The sequence below is a fragment of the Colobus angolensis genome, unplaced genomic scaffold, assembly GCF_000951035.1.
Source record: "Colobus angolensis palliatus isolate OR3802 unplaced genomic scaffold, Cang.pa_1.0 Scaffold180, whole genome shotgun sequence".
NCBI classification, from domain to species: Eukaryota; Metazoa; Chordata; class Mammalia; order Primates; family Cercopithecidae; genus Colobus; species Colobus angolensis.
In genome coordinates, this window is record NW_012114933.1 from 2971196 (window position 1) to 2990600 (window position 19405).

General features: G+C 41.6%; 1 protein-coding gene across 3 annotated transcripts in view; it reads left to right on the forward strand.

Moving 5' to 3' along the window:
• Nucleotides 1-14417: 14417 nt before the first annotated feature.
• ITGA2 (integrin, alpha 2 (CD49B, alpha 2 subunit of VLA-2 receptor)) overlaps nt 14418-19405 on the forward strand; it is a 110290-nt gene continuing 105302 nt past the window's right edge. For 2 of the 3 annotated variants that reach the window (XR_001001489.1, XM_011939345.1), the window contains exon 1: nt 14424-14624. Coding sequence is in view for 1 of the 3 variants with exons in the window: in XM_011939345.1 (XP_011794735.1) it covers nt 14561-14624 (64 nt within the window). In the remaining 2 variants the exon portion in view is untranslated. Of the gene's footprint in view, nt 14625-19405 lie in introns of all 3 variants that reach the window. The other variant, XM_011939346.1, reaches the window with a different exon arrangement.

Genomic DNA, 19405 nt, shown 5'->3' on the forward strand with positions numbered 1-19405 from the left:
TTGATTGAGTTTCTTAGTCCTGAGTTCTAGTTTGATTGTACTATGATCTGAGAGATAGTGTGTTATAATTTGTGTTGTTTAACATTTTCTGAGGAGTGCTTTACTTCCAACTATGTGGTCAATTTTGGAATAAGTGCGATGTGGTGCTGAGAAGAATGTATATTCTGTTAATTTGGGGTGGAGAGTTCTGCAGATGTCTATTATGTCCGCTTGGTGCAGAGCTGAGTTCAAGCCCTGGATATCTTTGTTAACCTTCTGTCTCATTGATCTAATACTGACAGTGGAGTGTTAAAGTCTCCCATTATTATTGTGTGGGAGTCTAAGTCTCTGTAGGTTTTTAAGGACTGGCTTTATCAATCTGGGTGCTCCAGTATTGGGTGCATATATATTTAGGATAGTTAGTTCTTCTCGTTGAATTGACCCCTTTACTATTATGTAATGGCTTTGTCTCTTTTGATCTTTGTTGGCTTAAAGTCTGTTTTATCAGAGACTAGGATTATAACCCTTGCTTTTTTTTTTTTATTTTCCATTGGCTTGGTAGATCTTCCTCCATCCCTTTATTTTGAACCTATGTGTGTGTCTGCACATGAGATGGGTCTCCCGAATATAGCACACTAATAGGTCTTGACTCTTTATCCAATTTGCCAGCCTGTGTCTTTTAATTGGAGCATTTAGCCCATTTACATTTAAGGTTAATATTGTTATGTGTGAATTTGATCCTATCATTATGATGTTAGCTGGTTATTTTGCTCATTAGTTAATGCAGTTTCTTCATAGCATTGATGATCTTTACAATTTGGCATGTTTTTGCAGTTGCTGGTACCGGTTGTTCCTTTCTATGTTTAGTGCTTCCTTCAGGAGCTCTTGTAAGGCAGGTCTGGTGGTGACAAAATGTCTCAGCATTTGCTTGTCTATAAAGGATTTTATTTCTCCTTCACTTATGAAGCTTAATTTGGCTGGATATGAAATTCTGGGTTGAAAATTCTTTTCTTTAGGAATGTTGAATATTGGCCCCCACTCTCTTCTGGCTTGTAGAGTTTCTGCCAAGAGATCCACTGTTAGTCTGACGGGCTTCCCTTTGTGGGTAACCCAACCTTTCTCTCTGGCTGCCCTTAGCATTTTTTCCTTCATTTCAACTTTGGTGAATCTCACAATTATGTGTCTTGGAGTTGCTCTTCTTGAGGAGTATCTTTGTGGCATTCTCTGTATTTCCTCAATTTGAATGTTGGCCTACTTTTCTAGGTTGGGGAAGTTCTCCTGGATAATATCCTGAAGAATGTTTTCCAACTTGGTTCCACTCTCCCTGTCACTTTCAGCTACACCAATCAGACATAGATTTGGTGTTTTCACACAGTCCCATATTTCTTGGAGGCTTTGTTCATTTCTTTTTACTCTTTTTTTCTCTAAACTTCTCTTTTCACTTCATTTCATTCATTTGATCTTCAAGCACTGATACCCTTTCTTCCACTTTATCGAATAAACTACCGACGTTTGTGCATGAGTCATATAGTTCTCGTGCCATGGTTTTCAGCTCTATCAGGTCATTTAAGGACTTCTCTACACTGCTTATTCTAGTGAACCAGTCATCTAATCTTTTTTCAGGGTTTTAGCTTCTTTGCAATGGGTTTGAGCATCCTCCTTTAGCTTGGAGAAGTTTGTTATTACTGATTATCTGAAGCCTTCTTCTCTCAGCTCCTCAAAATCATTCTCCGTCCAGCTTTGTTCTGTTGCTGGTGAGGAGCTGTGTTCCTTTGGAGGAGAAGAGGCACTCTGATTTTTAGAGTTCTCAGCTTTTCTGCTTTTCTGTTTTGGTTTCTCCCCATCTGTGTGGTTTTATCCACCTTCGGTCTTTGATGATGGTGACGTACAGATGGGGTTTTGGTGTGGGTGTCCTTTCTGTTTGTTAGTTTTCCTTCTAACAGTCAGGACCCTCAGTTGTAGGTCTGTTGGAGTTTGCTCAGGTCCACTCCAGACCCTGTTTGCCTGGGTATCACCAGCGGAGGCTGCAGAACAGCAAAGATTGTTGCCTCTTCCTTCCTCTGGAAGCTTCGTCTCAGAGGGGCACCTGACAGATGCCAGTCAGAGCTTTCCTGAATGGGTTATGTGTCGACTCCTGCTGGGAGTTGTCCCCAAGTCAGGAGGCACAGCGTTCAGGGATCCACTTGAGGAGGCAGTCTGTCCTTAACAGAGCTCGAGCACTGTGCTGGGAAATCCACTGCTCTCTTCAGAGCTGGCAGGCACAAACGTTTAAGTCTGCTCAAGCTGTGCCTATAGCTGCCCCTTCCCCTACATGCTTTGTCCCAGGGAGATGGGAGTTTTTTCTGTAAACCCCTGACTGGGACTGCTGCCTTTCTTTTAGAGATGCTCTGCCCAGAGAGGAGGAATCTAGAGAGGCAGTCTGGCTATAGTGACTTTCTGGAGGCATGTTGGGCTCTGCCCAGTTTGAACTTCCTGGTGACTTTGTTTACGTTGTGAGGGGAAAACTGCCTACTCAAGCCTCAATAATGATGGATGCTTCTCCCCCCGCCAAGCTCAAGTGTCCCAGGTCAACTGTACACTGCTGTGCTGGCGGCCAGAATTTCAACCCAGTGGATCTTAGCTTACTGGGCTCCAGGGGGGTGGGATCTGCTGAGCTAGACAACTTGACTCCCTGGCTTCAGCCCCCTTTCCAGGGGAGTGAACAATTATGTCTCACTGATGTTGCAGGCAACACTGGGATATGAAGAAAAAAAAAAAACCCTGCAGCTAGGTTGGTGTCTGTCCAAATGGCTGCCCAGTTTTGTGCTTGAAACTCAGGGCCCTGGTGGTGTAGGCACCCAAGGGAATCTCCTGGTCTGCAGGTTGCGAAGACTATGGGAAAAACGTAGTATCTGGGCTGGAATGCAGTGTTCCTCATGGCACAGTCCCTCATGGCTTTCTTTGGATAGGGAGACAGTTCCCCAATCCCTTGTGTTTCCCAGGTGAGGTGATGCCACACCCTGCTTCGGTTCACCCTCCATGGGCTGCACCCACTGTCTAACCAATCCCAGTGAGATGAACTGGGTACCTCAGTTGGAAATGCAGAAATCACCCACCTTCGGCGTTGATCTCGCTGGGAGCTGCAGACTGCAGCTGTTCCTTTTTGGTCATCTTGCTAGCCAGACTCTGAAACATTTTTAAATGGCATTTAGAGGATGGGGAATTGAGGCTTTGAAGAACTCCATCACTAAAAGTGCCTTTAACATTTTTCCAAAGTTTTAAATACTGTTAAAGCTATAATACCCAAATATTACAAAACATTAAGACAAATCATCTTCCATTATCATAAAAGGATAAATAGGGAGGCTGAGGCAGGAGAATGGCGCAGTGAGCTGAGATCCGGCCACTGCACTCCAGCCTGGGCAACAGAGCGAGAGACTCTGTCTCAAAAACTGCACTCCAGCCTGGGCAACAGAGCGAGAGACTCTGTCTCAAAAAAAAAAAAAAAAAAAAAGGATAAATAAACGTTTATTTGGCCTCATATAACAGAAAATTCAATTTAGGATGGCTTAAAATAGAGTGTAATTAAGTAAGTTGTGGTATTGCCATGCGATGGAATACTACTCTGCAATAAAAAAGGAAAGAACTACTGATATTCAACAACATAGTTTAATCTCAAAAGCATTATGCTGAAGACCACATTAGACACCACATATTGAATGATTTGTATGACATTCTAGAACATGAAAAACCATAGTGATAGAAAGCAGAAAGGCAGTTGCCCATAGCTGACAGAAGGACAGGATTGACTGCAAACAACCATGTGAGAAGTTTTTTGAAGTAATGGAAAAATTTCATGTTGTTATTGTGATGATACTTATATGACTGTATACAAGTCAAAACTCTCTATATTTGCACTAAAAATTAGTATATTTTGTTTTGTGGACACAAAGCTGACCAAAAATAAAATAATTTTCAAAAGGAAATTCTAAGTACCTACCCATTTGCAGAAAATCATCAGCTCAAAGTGTGATAATGAACCTGAATGTCACTATTCCCTCAAAGAGATATCAAAGGATGCTTTATTAGCACAAAATTCTCTTCTGACAATTCTTTGGAAAGTGCTTTTTGCAGAGATTTGAGTTAAATGTCAACTCCAGAGCTCAGATTTTATCTTTCTCAGGAAAGTCCTACAGCAGGGTAGTCTATGACTTCTCGCTCTTCTGAATTTCAATGACAATTAGAGTCTGCCCCAGTCCTTGTGGCATAAATGTTTTATTTATCTGCATTTACCCATATAATATCTATTATAGGCCCATGTGAAGGTAAAATTGGGCTCATATGAACAGTCACAAATATCCTTGAATATATGGACACTCTGTGAACTGCAGTCTCCTGCTTCCTGACCCTTAGAAATAACCTCTTCCAATTCTTTCTGTTCTTTGTTTTAGCTCACCAACAGAAGCCAGACCAGGCACTTTTCAGTAATCAAAGTAGTCCCTTCTTTCAGATTCTAGGTCATTGCTTTGTCTATCTTCTTAATTAAGGTAAGTTCATCATTCATGAGGCTCCTCAATCCAGAGAGCAAGTTGACTCCCAGTGAATTATCTCACCAATCCAGAGTCAGAGGCTTTTATTGCATGAGTATCTCTCACTCCACAGCTGACCATCAGCTTCCTGAGGAGAGGATGCATTGCACTTCTGGTTCTCCCTCACTGTGCTTTCCATGCAGTAGTTGGCCACAACAGTAACTCAATAAATATATGTTGAATGGAAGAAAACAGGACCTACCTAGCATGAAGAAAGAACCATTTCTTACTGTACAGGGTTTGAAAGTTGGCTGAAGGCAAAAACGAAAATGAACACCAGATTTTCCAGCACATGATTGAATTTCATTTGATGGTATTGTCAGGGAGGCTTCTTTGGATTAATAGGAATAATTAAGGAAGACAGACTGCTTCAGACACCCTAGCGGCTACTTAATTCTCCAGTGAGGCATTTTGCTTTTATGTTTAAATATTATTTTCACTGATTATAAAAAGAAACATTCGTTCTCTTTTATCACTTTCTAGTCAAGGCAGCCAAATGTGCTTAGATAGATGGAAAATGCCTTTTAAGTAAGTGAATACCTATGGAGAATTAGTCTCTCTTCTTTCCTTTTCTAGACATTGTGGTATTAATATTGGCATTTTGTTTCTTTAAATTGCATCCTAAGGTCCCCTTCCACCACAGCTCCTTCCCAGGCGGCATTACTGTAGACCAGACTTTTTGCCCTACTCGTCTCCTTTTCTAAAGACTTATATTTTCTTTTTAGTTTGCACTTTCAAACTCTAGCCATAATTATTGGGGTATAATTTATACACAGCAAAGTTTATCCTTTTCAAGTCAACAGTTCAATGAGTTTTGAAAAATTGACGCTGTCATGTAACCACCACCACAATCGAGATATAAAATCTTACTATCACTTCTAAAAGTTTCCTTGTGCCCCTTTTGTCAACTTCCTCTCCCCATTCCCAGCCTCTGCAACTGATCTGATTTCTATCACTTTAGTTTTGGCTTTTTGAGATTGTCATATGGATGGATTCATAAAGTACATCACCTTTTGTATCTGCCTTCTTTCATTTAGCATTCGTTTGTGATGGTGATTCATTCATGTTGTTGCATGTATCAATTGTTCATTCCTTTTTATTACTGAGTAGTATTCCATCCTATGGATGTATTTTGTGATTATGTCTATTAGTTTGTTTTCTTGTCTGTAATATTTGTATGTGTGGTGGGTTGAAAGGGATTTTGTTTATATCATAGTTGGATTTTTTCTTCACTTTGTATTTCCTATCACACAATACGGTCCTTTAGGAAGACTCATGCCTGGTATGAATATATTTACATGCCTTGCATTGTTCAGGAAGAAATGTACTCAATTCCTATATGCTGTATAAAAGACCTACTGCATATGTGTGATGATTCTTCCTGTAGTTTTGAAGAGCGTGATCAGGGATTTTGTATCTCAAATTGTGCAATTTAAAGGTATGCAGTTCATTGTTAATTATACCTCAATGCAGCTGTTAAATAAAAATATATAAAACCACTATTAAAATCTTATTCTTAAAAGAAAAATATACACATGCAGCAGGGCTTTGTGGTAGGGCTGGAGCTGAGATGTAGTGATATATGTAATGTGGAATTAGGTAGTTGGAGAAGGCAGAGAATGGAAAAGAACAGAAGCCAAATTGCAGGGAAATGTGGAGGGAAAATTCTGAGGCAGATTCAGACACAGAGCCAAAGGTCAGGAGGAGGTAGTGTTTCTGAGTCTACAGTAGTTCCTCTCATTTTAATGCTGGTGACCCAGCTATTCTGGATGCACATAGGTACCCTGACAGTGGGGCATGGGGAATTGACTATAGGTAAATAAGGATGTGTAACATGTTGGGGCATACAAAAGACTTCTCTGGAATCTCTCTAAGAAAATGTTAGTCTGAGGGAAAGCAGCAGTCTCCTCATTTTCAGACAGACTCACAAGCAGACCTGGCACAATAACATCCAGTGTCATCACAAGTTGTTGAAATGGACAGGGATCTACTCCGATTTTGTGATGGAGAAGTACATGGGCCGCCAAATAACAGGCCAACAGCAGCCAGGACTGATCTCTAAGCACAGCGAGAAATAACTCAGGGATTGAGGAACTTAGTCCATTTGTGTTGCTACAACAAAATACCACACACTGGGAATTTATAAAGAACAGAAATGTACTCTCTCACCATTCGGGAGGCTGGGAAGTTCAAGATCTAGTCAACAACAACTGGTGAGGGCCTTCTTGCTGGAGCCTTATGTGATAAAAGATGCAAGGGCAAAATGGATTCAAGCTTCCTCTATCATGCCCTTAATGCATTCATGAGAGTAGAGCCCTCACCTCAACACTTCCCCAAAGACTCCAGTTCCCAACACTGTTACATTGGGGATTAAGTTTCCAACACATGAATTTGGGGGGACACATTCAGACCATAGCTGAGCCCTATATATATACAAGCGGAAACGCTGAGAGGAGGACATCTGGGCATTTGCATGGATAGGACCTCATTCGTACCGAGAGGCTGGTGAGGCTGATAATTTTCAGTTTACAAATCAGTATAAGTCACTACCTCTAGGTTTATCAGCCACAACTCTAAAAAGGAAATGGGCCTCTATGTATAAGTCACAATGACAAGAAGAAAACAAACTGCATCACCATGATATACAGTGTGAAAGTTTATGGTTTTAGGGGCTTTTAAAATATTAGTTCCTCTCAGATTTAAGCCTTAGAATGTCTTCATTTATCTACACATACAGAGTTTTTTGATGGTACAAGCCACCTTCCATATAACTGTACTTTTATAAAGGTTCCTGATGCATCTAAAGAAAATGTGCCTAGCCTGGGCATGGTGGCTCATGCCTATTCCCAGCACTTTGGGAAGCCAAGGCAGGCAGATCATCTGAAGTCAGGAGTTCAAGAACAGACTGGCCAACAGAGAAAAACCCCATGTCTAATAAAAATACAAAAATTAGCCAGGTGTGGTGGTGTGTACCTATAGTCACAGCTACTTGGGAGGAGGCTGAGGCAGGAGAATCACTTGAACCCAGGAGGCAGAGGTTGCAGTGAGCCGAGATCATGCCACTGCATTCCAGCTTGGGCAACAGAGTAAGACTCTGTCTCAAAATAATAATAATAATAATAATAAATTTTTTAAAAAGGTGCCTAAACATTCTGTCATTCCACTGAATAGCATAAACCAGACGGAACTTCCATATTTTCTGCTCATATCCAAGCATATGATTTCAGCTAGAACAAGACTCTGAAGACAATATCTGGTAATGAGATTTCAAGCCCATCGAGCACAGCCACTGAGGATTGTCATGACTGGTTCTTAACATGGCGCTTGGCTCAATACTTTGCACATTGTAGATGCTAAATAAATATGTGTTAAGTGAGTGAACGTTAAAAAACTGAAGAGATTGCAAGATTCTCAACTTAATCCAAGTGAAGGATAATGTTAGAAATAACAAGAATCTGTGAGAAAAAGAGATAGAAAGTCTGGAGAAGAATTATGAAAGAACCTAGAGACAAATACCAGGAGACCATGAAATAGGCCACAATTTGTGAGCCAGGAATACTAGCTGTTGCTTTCTCATATGGCATGGTAGGAAATGTGAAAGCAGAAAATATTTAGATTGTCATTAAAACTGAGATTCCTGGCAAAACTGAAGTTCAAAATCTTTCTAGGCTCTCCCAGCTTCACTGATTCCATTCTTTTGATGGGCAAGCAAAGTTCCCCAGTCTGCCAGTCAAATAGATGCTAATGGTAAAATTGGCTCCGTTTGACTTTTTGATGTTACACATTTGAAATGTGTTTCCATCTAAAAGGACAGGCTCCAATCTAAATGGTACCAACAAAATTACTTCAAACAAAACAGGAGTTAATGTAATTCAAGATGCACTAAAAGTTAAATTGCAAAACGGCTGAAAAGGAGAGGTCTTGACTTCAGAAAAGAATAATAACTACCTAAAGAACAAAAGTTTGTGTTCTTGGCAGGAAATTAAAAAAAAAGAAAAATCATCTGGTGTGGTCACATAGTGTATTAAACTGAAGAAGATACTTTCTTTACCGAGTTAAAATTAGGTCTTATAGAATCCTAACCGGAGACAAGCCATGGAAAACTAAAGGCACTGGCAAGTTGAAGTTCTAGGGCGATGGAAATGTTGAGTCATTAAGGAGGAAGTCAGCCTACAGAGAAGAGAATAGACCAGGTACACACAGAGAAGCAAAGCCAACAAGTCATACATGCCCTAAAAGCTGCAGAGAGTTAATTAGGTTCTTATCATCCCAGTCTCCACTTTAAGTACCCAAGGGCTATAATTCCTGTCTTTGGGTTCTCAGAAATTTCTTCATATCCTTGCAATTAACTATTCTTTGACGTGGGCTAGTTTAAATGTTATTTATTTTTCCCTCCTGAAAAATAACTGCTCTCTAACTGGAACATGCAAGTTTTCCAGACAGAGCAGAGTAGCAGATAGCCATAAGCAGCCTTAATCCTTCATACGACACATTTCTTTAAAAAAAAGTCCAAAGTATGGATGAACAATGTTTCCCCCTCATTGAGCTTTTCCATGGAGATAAAATTCTTCTTCTTTTTTTGGGTTCATCTTAACAAATCAAGACATTAGTCACTAGTTGAAGAAGTATGTTTATTCATTTGGGGAACAAACATTCGTTGAACATCAACTCTATGTCAGGCCCTATTTTAGGAACTGTGAGTGAAAGAAGTTAATGAGACATGTTAACTTGGAAGTCCTTAAGATTTTCCAGAAGAGAGACAGATATGTCTTAAAGGTAGTCTAGTACAAGGACTAGAAACCTGCTCAAATTACCTTCAGAGAAAAAGAGAAACTATTATTAGGTTGGTCCAAAAATAATTGTAGTTTTTGCCATTAAAAGTAATAGAATGATGCACAGATATTTCATGGAAGTAAACCTAAGAAGAACAGCAAGATCTCACACAACTTCAAACAAAATTAAAGAACTAGAACAATCACTCTCTGTGTCTGTCTCTTTCTCTGTCTGTCTCATGCATGCACACCTCAGTTTCTCGGTCTCTCATATCTGTCTCTGTATTTGACAAACAGTGCAGATTGGCTTTTTCTACACTAATTGAAAAAAATGAGTGTGCTGGGTGTAATTCCAACACTTTGGGAGGATGGGGCAGGAGGATCGCTTGAGGCCAAGAGTTCCAGACCAGCCTTGGCAACACATGAGACCCCATCTCTATAAAAAGAAAAATTAAAAAAGTAGCCAGGTGTGGTGGTGCATGCCTGTAGTCCCAGCTACTCGAGTGTCTGAGGTAGCAAGATCACTTGAGTTCAGGAGTTTTGAGGCTGAAATGAAGTATGATCACACCACTGCACTCTAGCCTAGGCAGCACAACAAGGCCCCATCTCAAAAACAAAAACAAAAAGAAAGAAAGAAAGAAAGAAAGAGAAAATGACTACAAAGTGAACACAAATTTCCATTTCACGTGATCAGCAAAGATTCTAGAATCTCTGTACCATGAATATAAATCCCTAGGAGAAAGAATTTGATTGATCAAGCTTGGTCAGGTATTTGGCTTAGCGACAAGGAGGCAGGATTATGTGACACAGTGTCTTCTAGAAGAGAATCGTGGAAGACTCTGAGAAAGCCCTATTAACAGAGCTGGCAAATAGCTTTGCATGTCTGCCACATGCATGAAAACAAGTAAGGGCAGTCAACTGTAGTAGTGCTAGAATTGAAATAAGAATACGATTCATTGGTGCATTGACGGGTCCAGGAAGCTAGGAATCCTAGAATTATTTTATTTGTTTTGTTTGTATTTAAGTTACGAGTGTCTCTTTTATTTTGGCCATTATGTACCCCAGCCAGTGCTTAGAGACTTGTGTGTGAGTCAACCTCAATGGATTCTAAGCTTTACTCACTCATGCCATGGAGTCATTGAGTACCATTTGAGAAGTCACTGGTTACTTCACTTCAAATTTACTAGGACTTACCTAAAAGTTCATATTTATAATCCTTTTCAGGTCTAGGGAGAAGAATGTGGAATTGTCAGGAAATTCATTTCAATGTATTATAATAACTATTAATATTTATTAGAAATTTGTTTACCAGGTATAGGACTAGACTCTTATAACACAAATGTATAAGATTTCAGAGACGCTGCATTTAAATGAGAAGGTAGAGTATACACATGTAACTCAATTTAAGTTACTCTGTAATGCATACAAAAGAAAGTTTATTTGGGGGAAAAAACAAAACAAAACAAAAAACTAGAGGAAACCAGAGCCAAGAAAGAAGAACGATGAGTTCTCAGTGAAGAAGATAGGAAAGGCTGGGCTAACAACATAAAATTTGACTGAAACAATGGAAGAAACAAAAGAAAGCTATTCCAAGTAGAAAAATAAGGTATTGACATGAAGAATGGGAAAGGCAGGCAAGTGAATTGGGGAATTTGGTCTAAACATAGTGTGCAAGAGGGAAAGACAGCTATGGAGCTGCAGAGGTGGGTTGGGGCCAAATCGTGACCTTAAACACGAGGGTACTTTGAATGTCCTGAAGACATCTAATGATTTTCAGCAGATCAATCCTGCATTTTTGGATAACTGTGACAACAGGTATAAAAGATGAACTGCAACAGGAGAGGAGGAAGCACAAACAGGTTATCTGGGAGTCTGTCATCATGGTGAAAGATCAAAAGGGTTTGAACCAAAGAGATCAGCAGTGGAACAGAAAATAGGAGATGGCACAGAAAACCCTAGGAGGGTGTAAAGATAGAATTGGTACGGGATGTTAGCAGCGGGGCTGGTGGTGCACCTGGGGAAGAAAGCAGAGGTTTCTGGTTTGGGTGATTGTCTATATGAAAATGAGATAAGCAAAGGAGAACAGGGCATGACAATACAACAGATCAGAAGGAAACACTGGGGAAACTTACCTGAGCCATCTTTCCCAACAAAATTATTTTCTTAGGAAAAGAAAAAAAGGGAAAGGCCTCATTTCACCCCTGAGTGCTTTTCAGAGCAGGGTCTCTGGGTCTCTCAAGATCCTTTCAAGAGGCCAGTGAAGTTAAAACTATTTTCATAACAATACTGAGACATTATTGCCTTTTTCACTGTGTTGACATTTGCCCTGATGGTGCAAGAACAAGGATGGGGACTGGTGGTCATCGTATTCTTCATCACTGGGCACTCAGGAAGAGAAAGGGAGAGGGACAGGAAGAGGCCAGCAGATCAATGAATTTTAATGCCACAGAATAGGAAAAACCATTGATATGGTTTCCGATTCCACTTTGCAACTTTAAGAAACTACCACTTGTTGAGTTTTGGTGTAGTAGCAGAGGATTATCCAAAATTATCTCCTGTTTTTCTAAGTCCTTATCTGTGTAACACCAGATTAAGCAATATAATTTCACCAAAACTACATGCCACAACAGATTAGATGCAGAAGCAGATCTGAGAATCCAAATGTCTGTTTCTAAGCCAGATATTTAAAGTATTAGTAAAAATGTAAAACAATGCCACTCTTCTCCTGGATTCTTTCATTTGCAGAAATATAGTTATTTTTCATAAAATATACATGATTTATGTTCACACATAATAGACTTTTTGTTAAAGGACTTATTGAGTAAAGGATTCTTGAGACCAAAGAGTTTGAGAAGCCCCAGCTTAACCTTCCATATTTCCTGCTCTGAGTGTGATGTCCCTCACAACTGCACCTAGGCAGGAGAGCACCCCAGAAGGGGTTCTCAAACTACTTTGTCTCAGGAACACTTTATCTTCTTAAAATTAATGTGAGACAGGGCCGGGCGCGGTGGCTCAAGCCTGTAATCCCAGCACTGTGGGAGGCCGAGACGGGCGGATCACGAGGTCAGGAGATCGAGACCATCCTGGCTAACACGGTGAAACCCCGTCTCTACTAAAAAAATACAAAAATCTAGCCGGGCGTAGTGGCGGGCGCCTGTAGTCCCAGCTACTCGGGAGGCTGAGGCAGGAGAATGGCGTAAACCCGGGAGGCAGAGCTTGCAGTGAGCTGAGATCTGGCCACCGCACTCCAGCCTGGGCGACAGAGCGAGACTCCGTCTCAAAAAAAAAAAAATTAATGTGAGACAGGAGTTTGTTCTTTGTTTCTTAAAAGTTTTATCTGGATCTGGAAAATCATAGCTCCTGACTTATTCTGCACTTCATGCCAGTGTAATGGTAATTGGTCCAGTTCTGAGAACAAAACCCAAGAAGGATGCATGTTAATTCCCCCCACCCCCAGAGATAAAGCACAAATTCCTGTCTCACATTAAAGGAACTGTCCTGACTCCCAAACACAGGTCTGTTCCAAACACTTACTCACATTTCAGTGAGTCAGAAGGAAACAGACAGATATTCATCTCCCTGAAACCTGGCTGACTTCCTTCAAAAAGTCTGCAAGGAGCCTTAAAATTGTGTCATAGGTTAGTGAGCGGTCACCTAAGAGCTCTCAGGTGATAGCTGGAGTTTTAGTAAGCAGGTGAATCCCACAGACAGTGCAGAAAAAAAAGCCTTCAGGTGTTTGTCAAGGTGAGTAAGTAGAGCCAGTAAGTGACTGATAAGAAAACAGGAAAGAGCCTGGGTCTATATAATTTGGGTTCAAAGGGTGTTAGTCATAACCCGTCTGCAGCAACATCTGATGCATACCAATTTAATACTTTAACAATGTGACACTTCAGCCCTATGTATAGTAAACAGTAGAGCTTTGATTTTTATGAATTATTAAGTCCTTCCCACCTTGAGCCACTTTGCTTCCTAGAGGCAGTATCTCAGGCATCCCATTCTGCTCATAGTAGCATTCCATGAAAATCTGGAACGGTGACAATAATGATGATGATTAGACTCATAACTCCTTAAGCTTGATTTATGAAAACACTTGGTTCCTTCACAAAAGTAGTCACTGGAAGAATTCTGATTTCAGCAATGTGCTGGAAATTTGTGGCCGAACTTTTGGATAAAACATAAGATTTAGAGAAGAAAAATTAATATCCTATTTTTTAGGTTTTTAACTAAAAATCTCGGATATAGTATGTTCTCTTTCCAGATGTGAGACTGAAATAATGGAAGAAAATAGTCACAGTCCATGTCACGGTATAATCTAGACAGGGAGTGTCACAAGTGCATGTATGGGCTCTCAGCCTTCTCTCTGGCCTTGAAGTTAATCTCCTAAACTCGGTCATTAAATCAGCTCTTTATTGTCTGGGAGGCTTGGAGGAGAGGAAGTAATAATGATTTCTCTCTCTCTCTCTCTCACACACACACACACACACACACACACACACACACAGCTCTTGCAGCAGGTATTGCTTAAATATCACCTCGGATAATCATAACTTGTGAGCAGATCTTCTTTCCTGATGAGTTAGTTTCTAACCTGGTCATTCTGTGCTTATTTTTGTCCCTTTCTCCACCCACTTAGGAAAGACAGAGAAAGCGACGCACCGCGCAGCCCCTAGGAACTGTGGTTTAGGGCTGGTGCCCTCGGCACCCGCTGCCAGGAGCCGGGCGCTGCCAAGGGCTGCGGAGGGGCCAGGTTCTCCCGGGGACTGGGGCATCTCCTGCGGGTTGGCGACAGGCTGCAGGGGCGGGGTGGTGCCAGGGCGGGCGCTCCCCCGTCGGATGTGCTCACCCGTCCGTTCAGGGCAGGAAAGCCTGCCGGGGCGCCATCCCCATTCCCACCGCCTCCAGGCTGTCGGGGCTGGGCCGCGGTACTGGAGCCAAGGTGCGGTGCCCCGGGTGCTGACGAGCCGAGGTGCAGCCCGCGGGGCCGCGGAGCCTCAGGGCCGGGGTGGGGCGGGGCGCGGCCAGGGCAGATCCGGTGTTTGCGGAATCAGGAGGGGCGGGCAGGGGCGGGCCCTCGGCGCTCCAGGAGCTGCCCAGCAACTTTTCCCTGCTCTCACCGGGCGAGGGAGAGAAGTCCTCTGGACAGCTTCTAGAGTGTGCAGGTTCTCGTATCCCTCGGTCAAGGGTATCCTCTGTAAACTTCTGCAAACCCAGCGCAACTACGATCCCCCGGACAGACCCAGGATGGGGCCAGGACCGACAGGGCCCTCGCCGCTGCCGCTGCTGCTGGTGTTAGCGCTCAGTCAAGGTAAGCGGGGATTTCGCTCTGCATCTGCTGCTGGAGGGACCCGCGCGGCTCCCTGGGGCTCGCGGGAGGGATTGGGCGGAACTAGGGAGCAAACTCCATGTGTGTCCCCACGGATTCCACGTGGACTCGGGCTCCCAGCCACCAGGACCTGCTTGGAAAGAGATACTTCTTACTCCCCTTCCTGCTCTCCCAGGCCTTGCGTTCCCATTAGGCATGTCTCGCCTTGTCTGTTAAGCACCCTCCAAAGTCATCTCAGTGAGTGTTTTGTTTCAGGTACACCACACACACACACACACACACACACACGCACTCGGACATGGACATTGTGGGGATCCGCGGGTGTCCTGAAGACCGCGAGTCCTGCAACCCAACTTCTTCCCCTGGCTCAGACAGGTGCCACGCCTGCCAGGGACTGGGGGAACCCGGAATCCAGTGCTGATGGCGGCCTGCAGCTCCCCAGAGCAGTGCTTGCTGACTTTGCAGAAGCCTCCGAGCCCCAAAAGGCTTATTTTTCAACCCAAGGATGTGAATAATGCCTCTGTTTCTTACTTGAGGACGAAGCGCTGTTTTTCTTCCCAGAAGGGACTTGGACTAAATCAATCGCCACTTAAATACTTGGCAGAAGGAAATTCTTCCTTTCCTTCTGCCTTCCTCTTATTGTTGTAACATTGCCTATTCGGCGAATGTAAACTTAGGCTAGCAAAAGTTCTTTCCATTTCTGGATCCTAGATGCCGCAATGAGAGAATAAGCCGGATCAACCGCTCTAACTGTAGTGCTGTGGCATTGGGGCCCGCCCACCTCCTGAGTTCTTTTACACTAAGAGGAGGAAATAAGGCTGGGGTGGGGAGCTTTTGTGGGACCATCGCGAATATGTGAGCACTTTTTCCCTGACCATTAGGCAGAGCTAGAGTGTGCTCAAATGTAAGAACTTTAGTTCATTTGGAGGGAGAAGGAGTCACATGTGTATATTGTAGTTTGAACAGCGATCAAAACAAAACAAAAAAAGTTGTCTCTGATTTTAAAGTGTGTGTGTGTGTGTGTGTGTGTGTGTGTGTGTGTGTTTTGACAAAGAAGATAAATATTTCCTAAGCTATCCTCCTTTGAGACTGACGTTTAGCCACTTGCTATTCTAGATTGTGGAGGAATGAATCCTAGTCCAGGTCAACCTGGTGGCATTTTCTCCAGGTCAGAGATAAGAGAGAAATAGCACCACTGTCCCCAGCTCCAGCAGAGAATGGGCATCTTAGGTTTCCTGTCTCACGTGTTTTGGGCGCTTCAGATACTTTCTCAGGGAGCCACTTGAGTTGTTCTGAGGGGCCACCAACCCTAATCTACCGGTTTCAGGTAAAGTTGTACTTGACATTGAAAGTGAGTCTCTGGAATACAACCTTTCTAGAGCTAATAGAAATATAAACCCAAGCTTTTCATCTCTCTACAATTACCTAGTATTAAAATAAGCTATGCAAACATAACATCATTTTCTTATCTTTGAAGTGTTGAGACTTGTTATGTAAAGAGCAGTGAGAAACACTTTAATGGAATGTAGCACTGCAAGGCATGAAGTCAGGAACAGAGACTTAACCTGGAGTTAATAAGGACACCTCAGGGCAAGCAAGCAGAGATGATCTAAAATAACATCTGCGAAAGTTTTGTCCATTTATTCCCTCCTCCTGCTCCAATCATTTGTATACTCAAGGAACAGGTTTTCTCTTAATTTGAGATCATCATAAGAAAGCTCTCTCATTTGTGATATCACTTGAGGCTCCTGGAGAAGCAGCATCGTTTTCTGATACCATGAGTATTCCAGGCTAACATGAATAACTGAAATCTCTAGCTCAGTAGAGTCTAAAATTGTGTATGGCATTACTCTATCTGTATAAAATGTCTCATTCACTAGCACTACACACACATATAGCTATTATAAAATTATATGCATATACAATTGCATAATATGATCACATACAAAAATTCAAATTTAAAAGCTATATCTGTAACAGAGCTTTATTATGATGATCTTAAATTAAGAGAAAACGTGTTCCTTGAGTATACAATATGCAATTATATATGCATAATATAAATGCATAAACAATTGTATATACATAATATACATTCATATACCTGTTAATATGTACAAAATACATATGTGTTTAGATGTCTTGCATCCTCTGTAGCATAAAAACCACTTTAAAAACATATCACCTTCAAATCTTATTTTAACACTTACATTCAAATTTGCTTTCCAGAAACCTTTCCACAGGTGCTTAAGAAGAAACTACTCATAGTTTAGTCCCATATTTATTACCTTTCATTGCTCATTTCTAAGTGCTTAATATCATGAAAATGGTAAATGCGCAGTTTGAGGATGAAAAAAAGAGAACATAAGAGGCCTAGATAACCTATAAACTAAATATAGGCCCTTAGGAGAAGGCAAATGTAATTTTGAAATGAGGCCATCATGTATTTTCTCCAATATGTTCACAGGTCAAGGATAGTCCTTCCACCCAAGTTCTAGACCACATCTTTTCTTACTACCCCTGAAACCCTGCCCCAGCACTCATCCCTCTTCAGTGCACGTCTTCAAATTCTCTCCCTGATGTAACTTACCCTCAGTCTGTAAATATTCTAATTTTTCTCATTGTAAAAAAAAATTTCTTTTGATATTTAATTTCCTCCTGAAACACCCTGTACTTCTGGCTTCTGTTTCCTTCCTGTTTTTCTCCTTCTTTTCCTGGCTGCTCTCCCTTCATCTCCTTCACAGGCTCTTTCCTTTTTGGTGTTTGCGGAGTTTCATCCTGAATCCTCCTCTTCATTCTACAGATTGTCTCTGGGCCCATTCCCTGCACAAGTCACTATCTCCAGCCAGACTCCCCTTCTGAGTTCCAGATCAGTATTTCCATCAGCCACCAAATTTCTCCATCTAGATAGTCTGGAAATAAACCAGATTCAACATTTACGGAACTGAATTTAATATGCGTCCACCAAAGTTTTCTCCTCCATTGGCTACCATTGTTTAATGGCAGTATTATTATCACACAAACATGAAAGTCAGGAATTTGTCCCCATTTTTTCAACCTCACAGCCACTCTCCAAATTCTCTTGGCTCTCCTCCCATCCATGCAACTCCTGCCACCCAGTCAGTCTCTCATCTTATGTCTGTATGTAACTTTTAAGCTGGGTTTTCTTTTCTTATCTCTCCAACCCATTCTCTCCATTTTCACCAATGATATCTTTCTAAGACACTTATATGTATCCAATTACTGCTTTGTTTCAAATGTTAGTGGCTCCCCATCTCAGGTAGGGTAAAGTGCAAATTTCTTGGCATGTCATAAAAAGATACATTCTGCCTCTCCAATCTTTTCTTTACTGTACCTTTTCCTCAACACAAATGTACATTCACATACACAACACACACACATACCCACACATGTACACACACTAAAGCCATCTATATACACCATTCTTTGTTATGACTACACCTGATCATACCATATTTAGCGTGAAAATATTTTCCAAATACTCCCTTTGCCTTCATTGCATTGTTGCTTTCACCCCTTTTCACTCATCTCTTTACAACTGACCATTATCCAATGCTAGAAGAGACAATACCAAGAAAAACTATAAAGTAGAGAAGTTTTACTTTTGCAACAAAAAGGAGACTTGAGGTAACCTACCTTTGCTGGGTCCCACCCTAAACCACCTCTCTGGTCTCATCCTCAGCCCCTTAATGGACTTAGGCCACCCTCTGATAAAGTAACTTTACTCCCCTATGGCTTAGCAGCTATACCTGCCCAACCTCAGCTAAGCTTTGCTCTCTTCATACTAGGTCCTGAGCCACTGTTTGACTTAAATTTATGGACTGGGGTTCAGGATTCAGTATTTACAATGGCTCATATATTTCTGATGTTCAGTCTGGTTTGGAAGTGATTGCTTAAATATAATCACTGCCTCCCCACTTTCCTAAAATTAAAATTCCAGTATTACCCACCCCATACCGCCTTGTGGGATGAACACCAAGACAGGTAGATTTCAACACCAAGAGTCAGTGGCTGTGAGCAGCTGTGTCAGTTAAATTAATTCCTTCCAAAGTGGATGATGACTACTCCCCATCTTCATATGCTGACAGCCCTGGAGATATTAAAATGTAGAAGCTTGTTAATGTAAAGAGATGAGCTTCTCATGGTGGAATTTTAGACATTCAGCAAAATAAAGACACATATTCAGGCAGTGTGTATAAAGTCAAGAACTTCAGGAAGAATGGGGAAAATATTTGGGGCCAAAAGTGTCCAGGCATCATATAAATTCTACCACCAAAGCCAGAAGTCTTGACTACCAACTCTGCTCAGCTTGGGATATTACTAAAAGATTTAGCACAGCATAAAAGAAGAGAAAGCATGAAACATCACGGCTCTGAATGGCAAGTGAAAGAAATGGAAGGTGGGTGGAGTTCTTTTTTCCAGTTGTTACAGTGACCAATCATTTACCAGCAGAACATACAGAAGAATGGCTCCCTACAGGGGAGAATCCTGGCGTTGCAAATCATGAGACAATAGACTCTGTGTATGACAGTGATTCCTATGCCCCTTCAGGTGATCCATAGAGGCTTTATTGATCTGGCTATGGTGAATTTTGTAAAACTAATGCTTGATCATATTCTTATAAGGTATCTACTTTATGTAAGGCTGTTTGTTAGACTCAAGGTGGAATCAGAGAAAACTTGAAACATGGCTGAAAGAGGTTGGAGTTTATTTGGAAACAAATCCAAACACGGGGAAAGAAAATT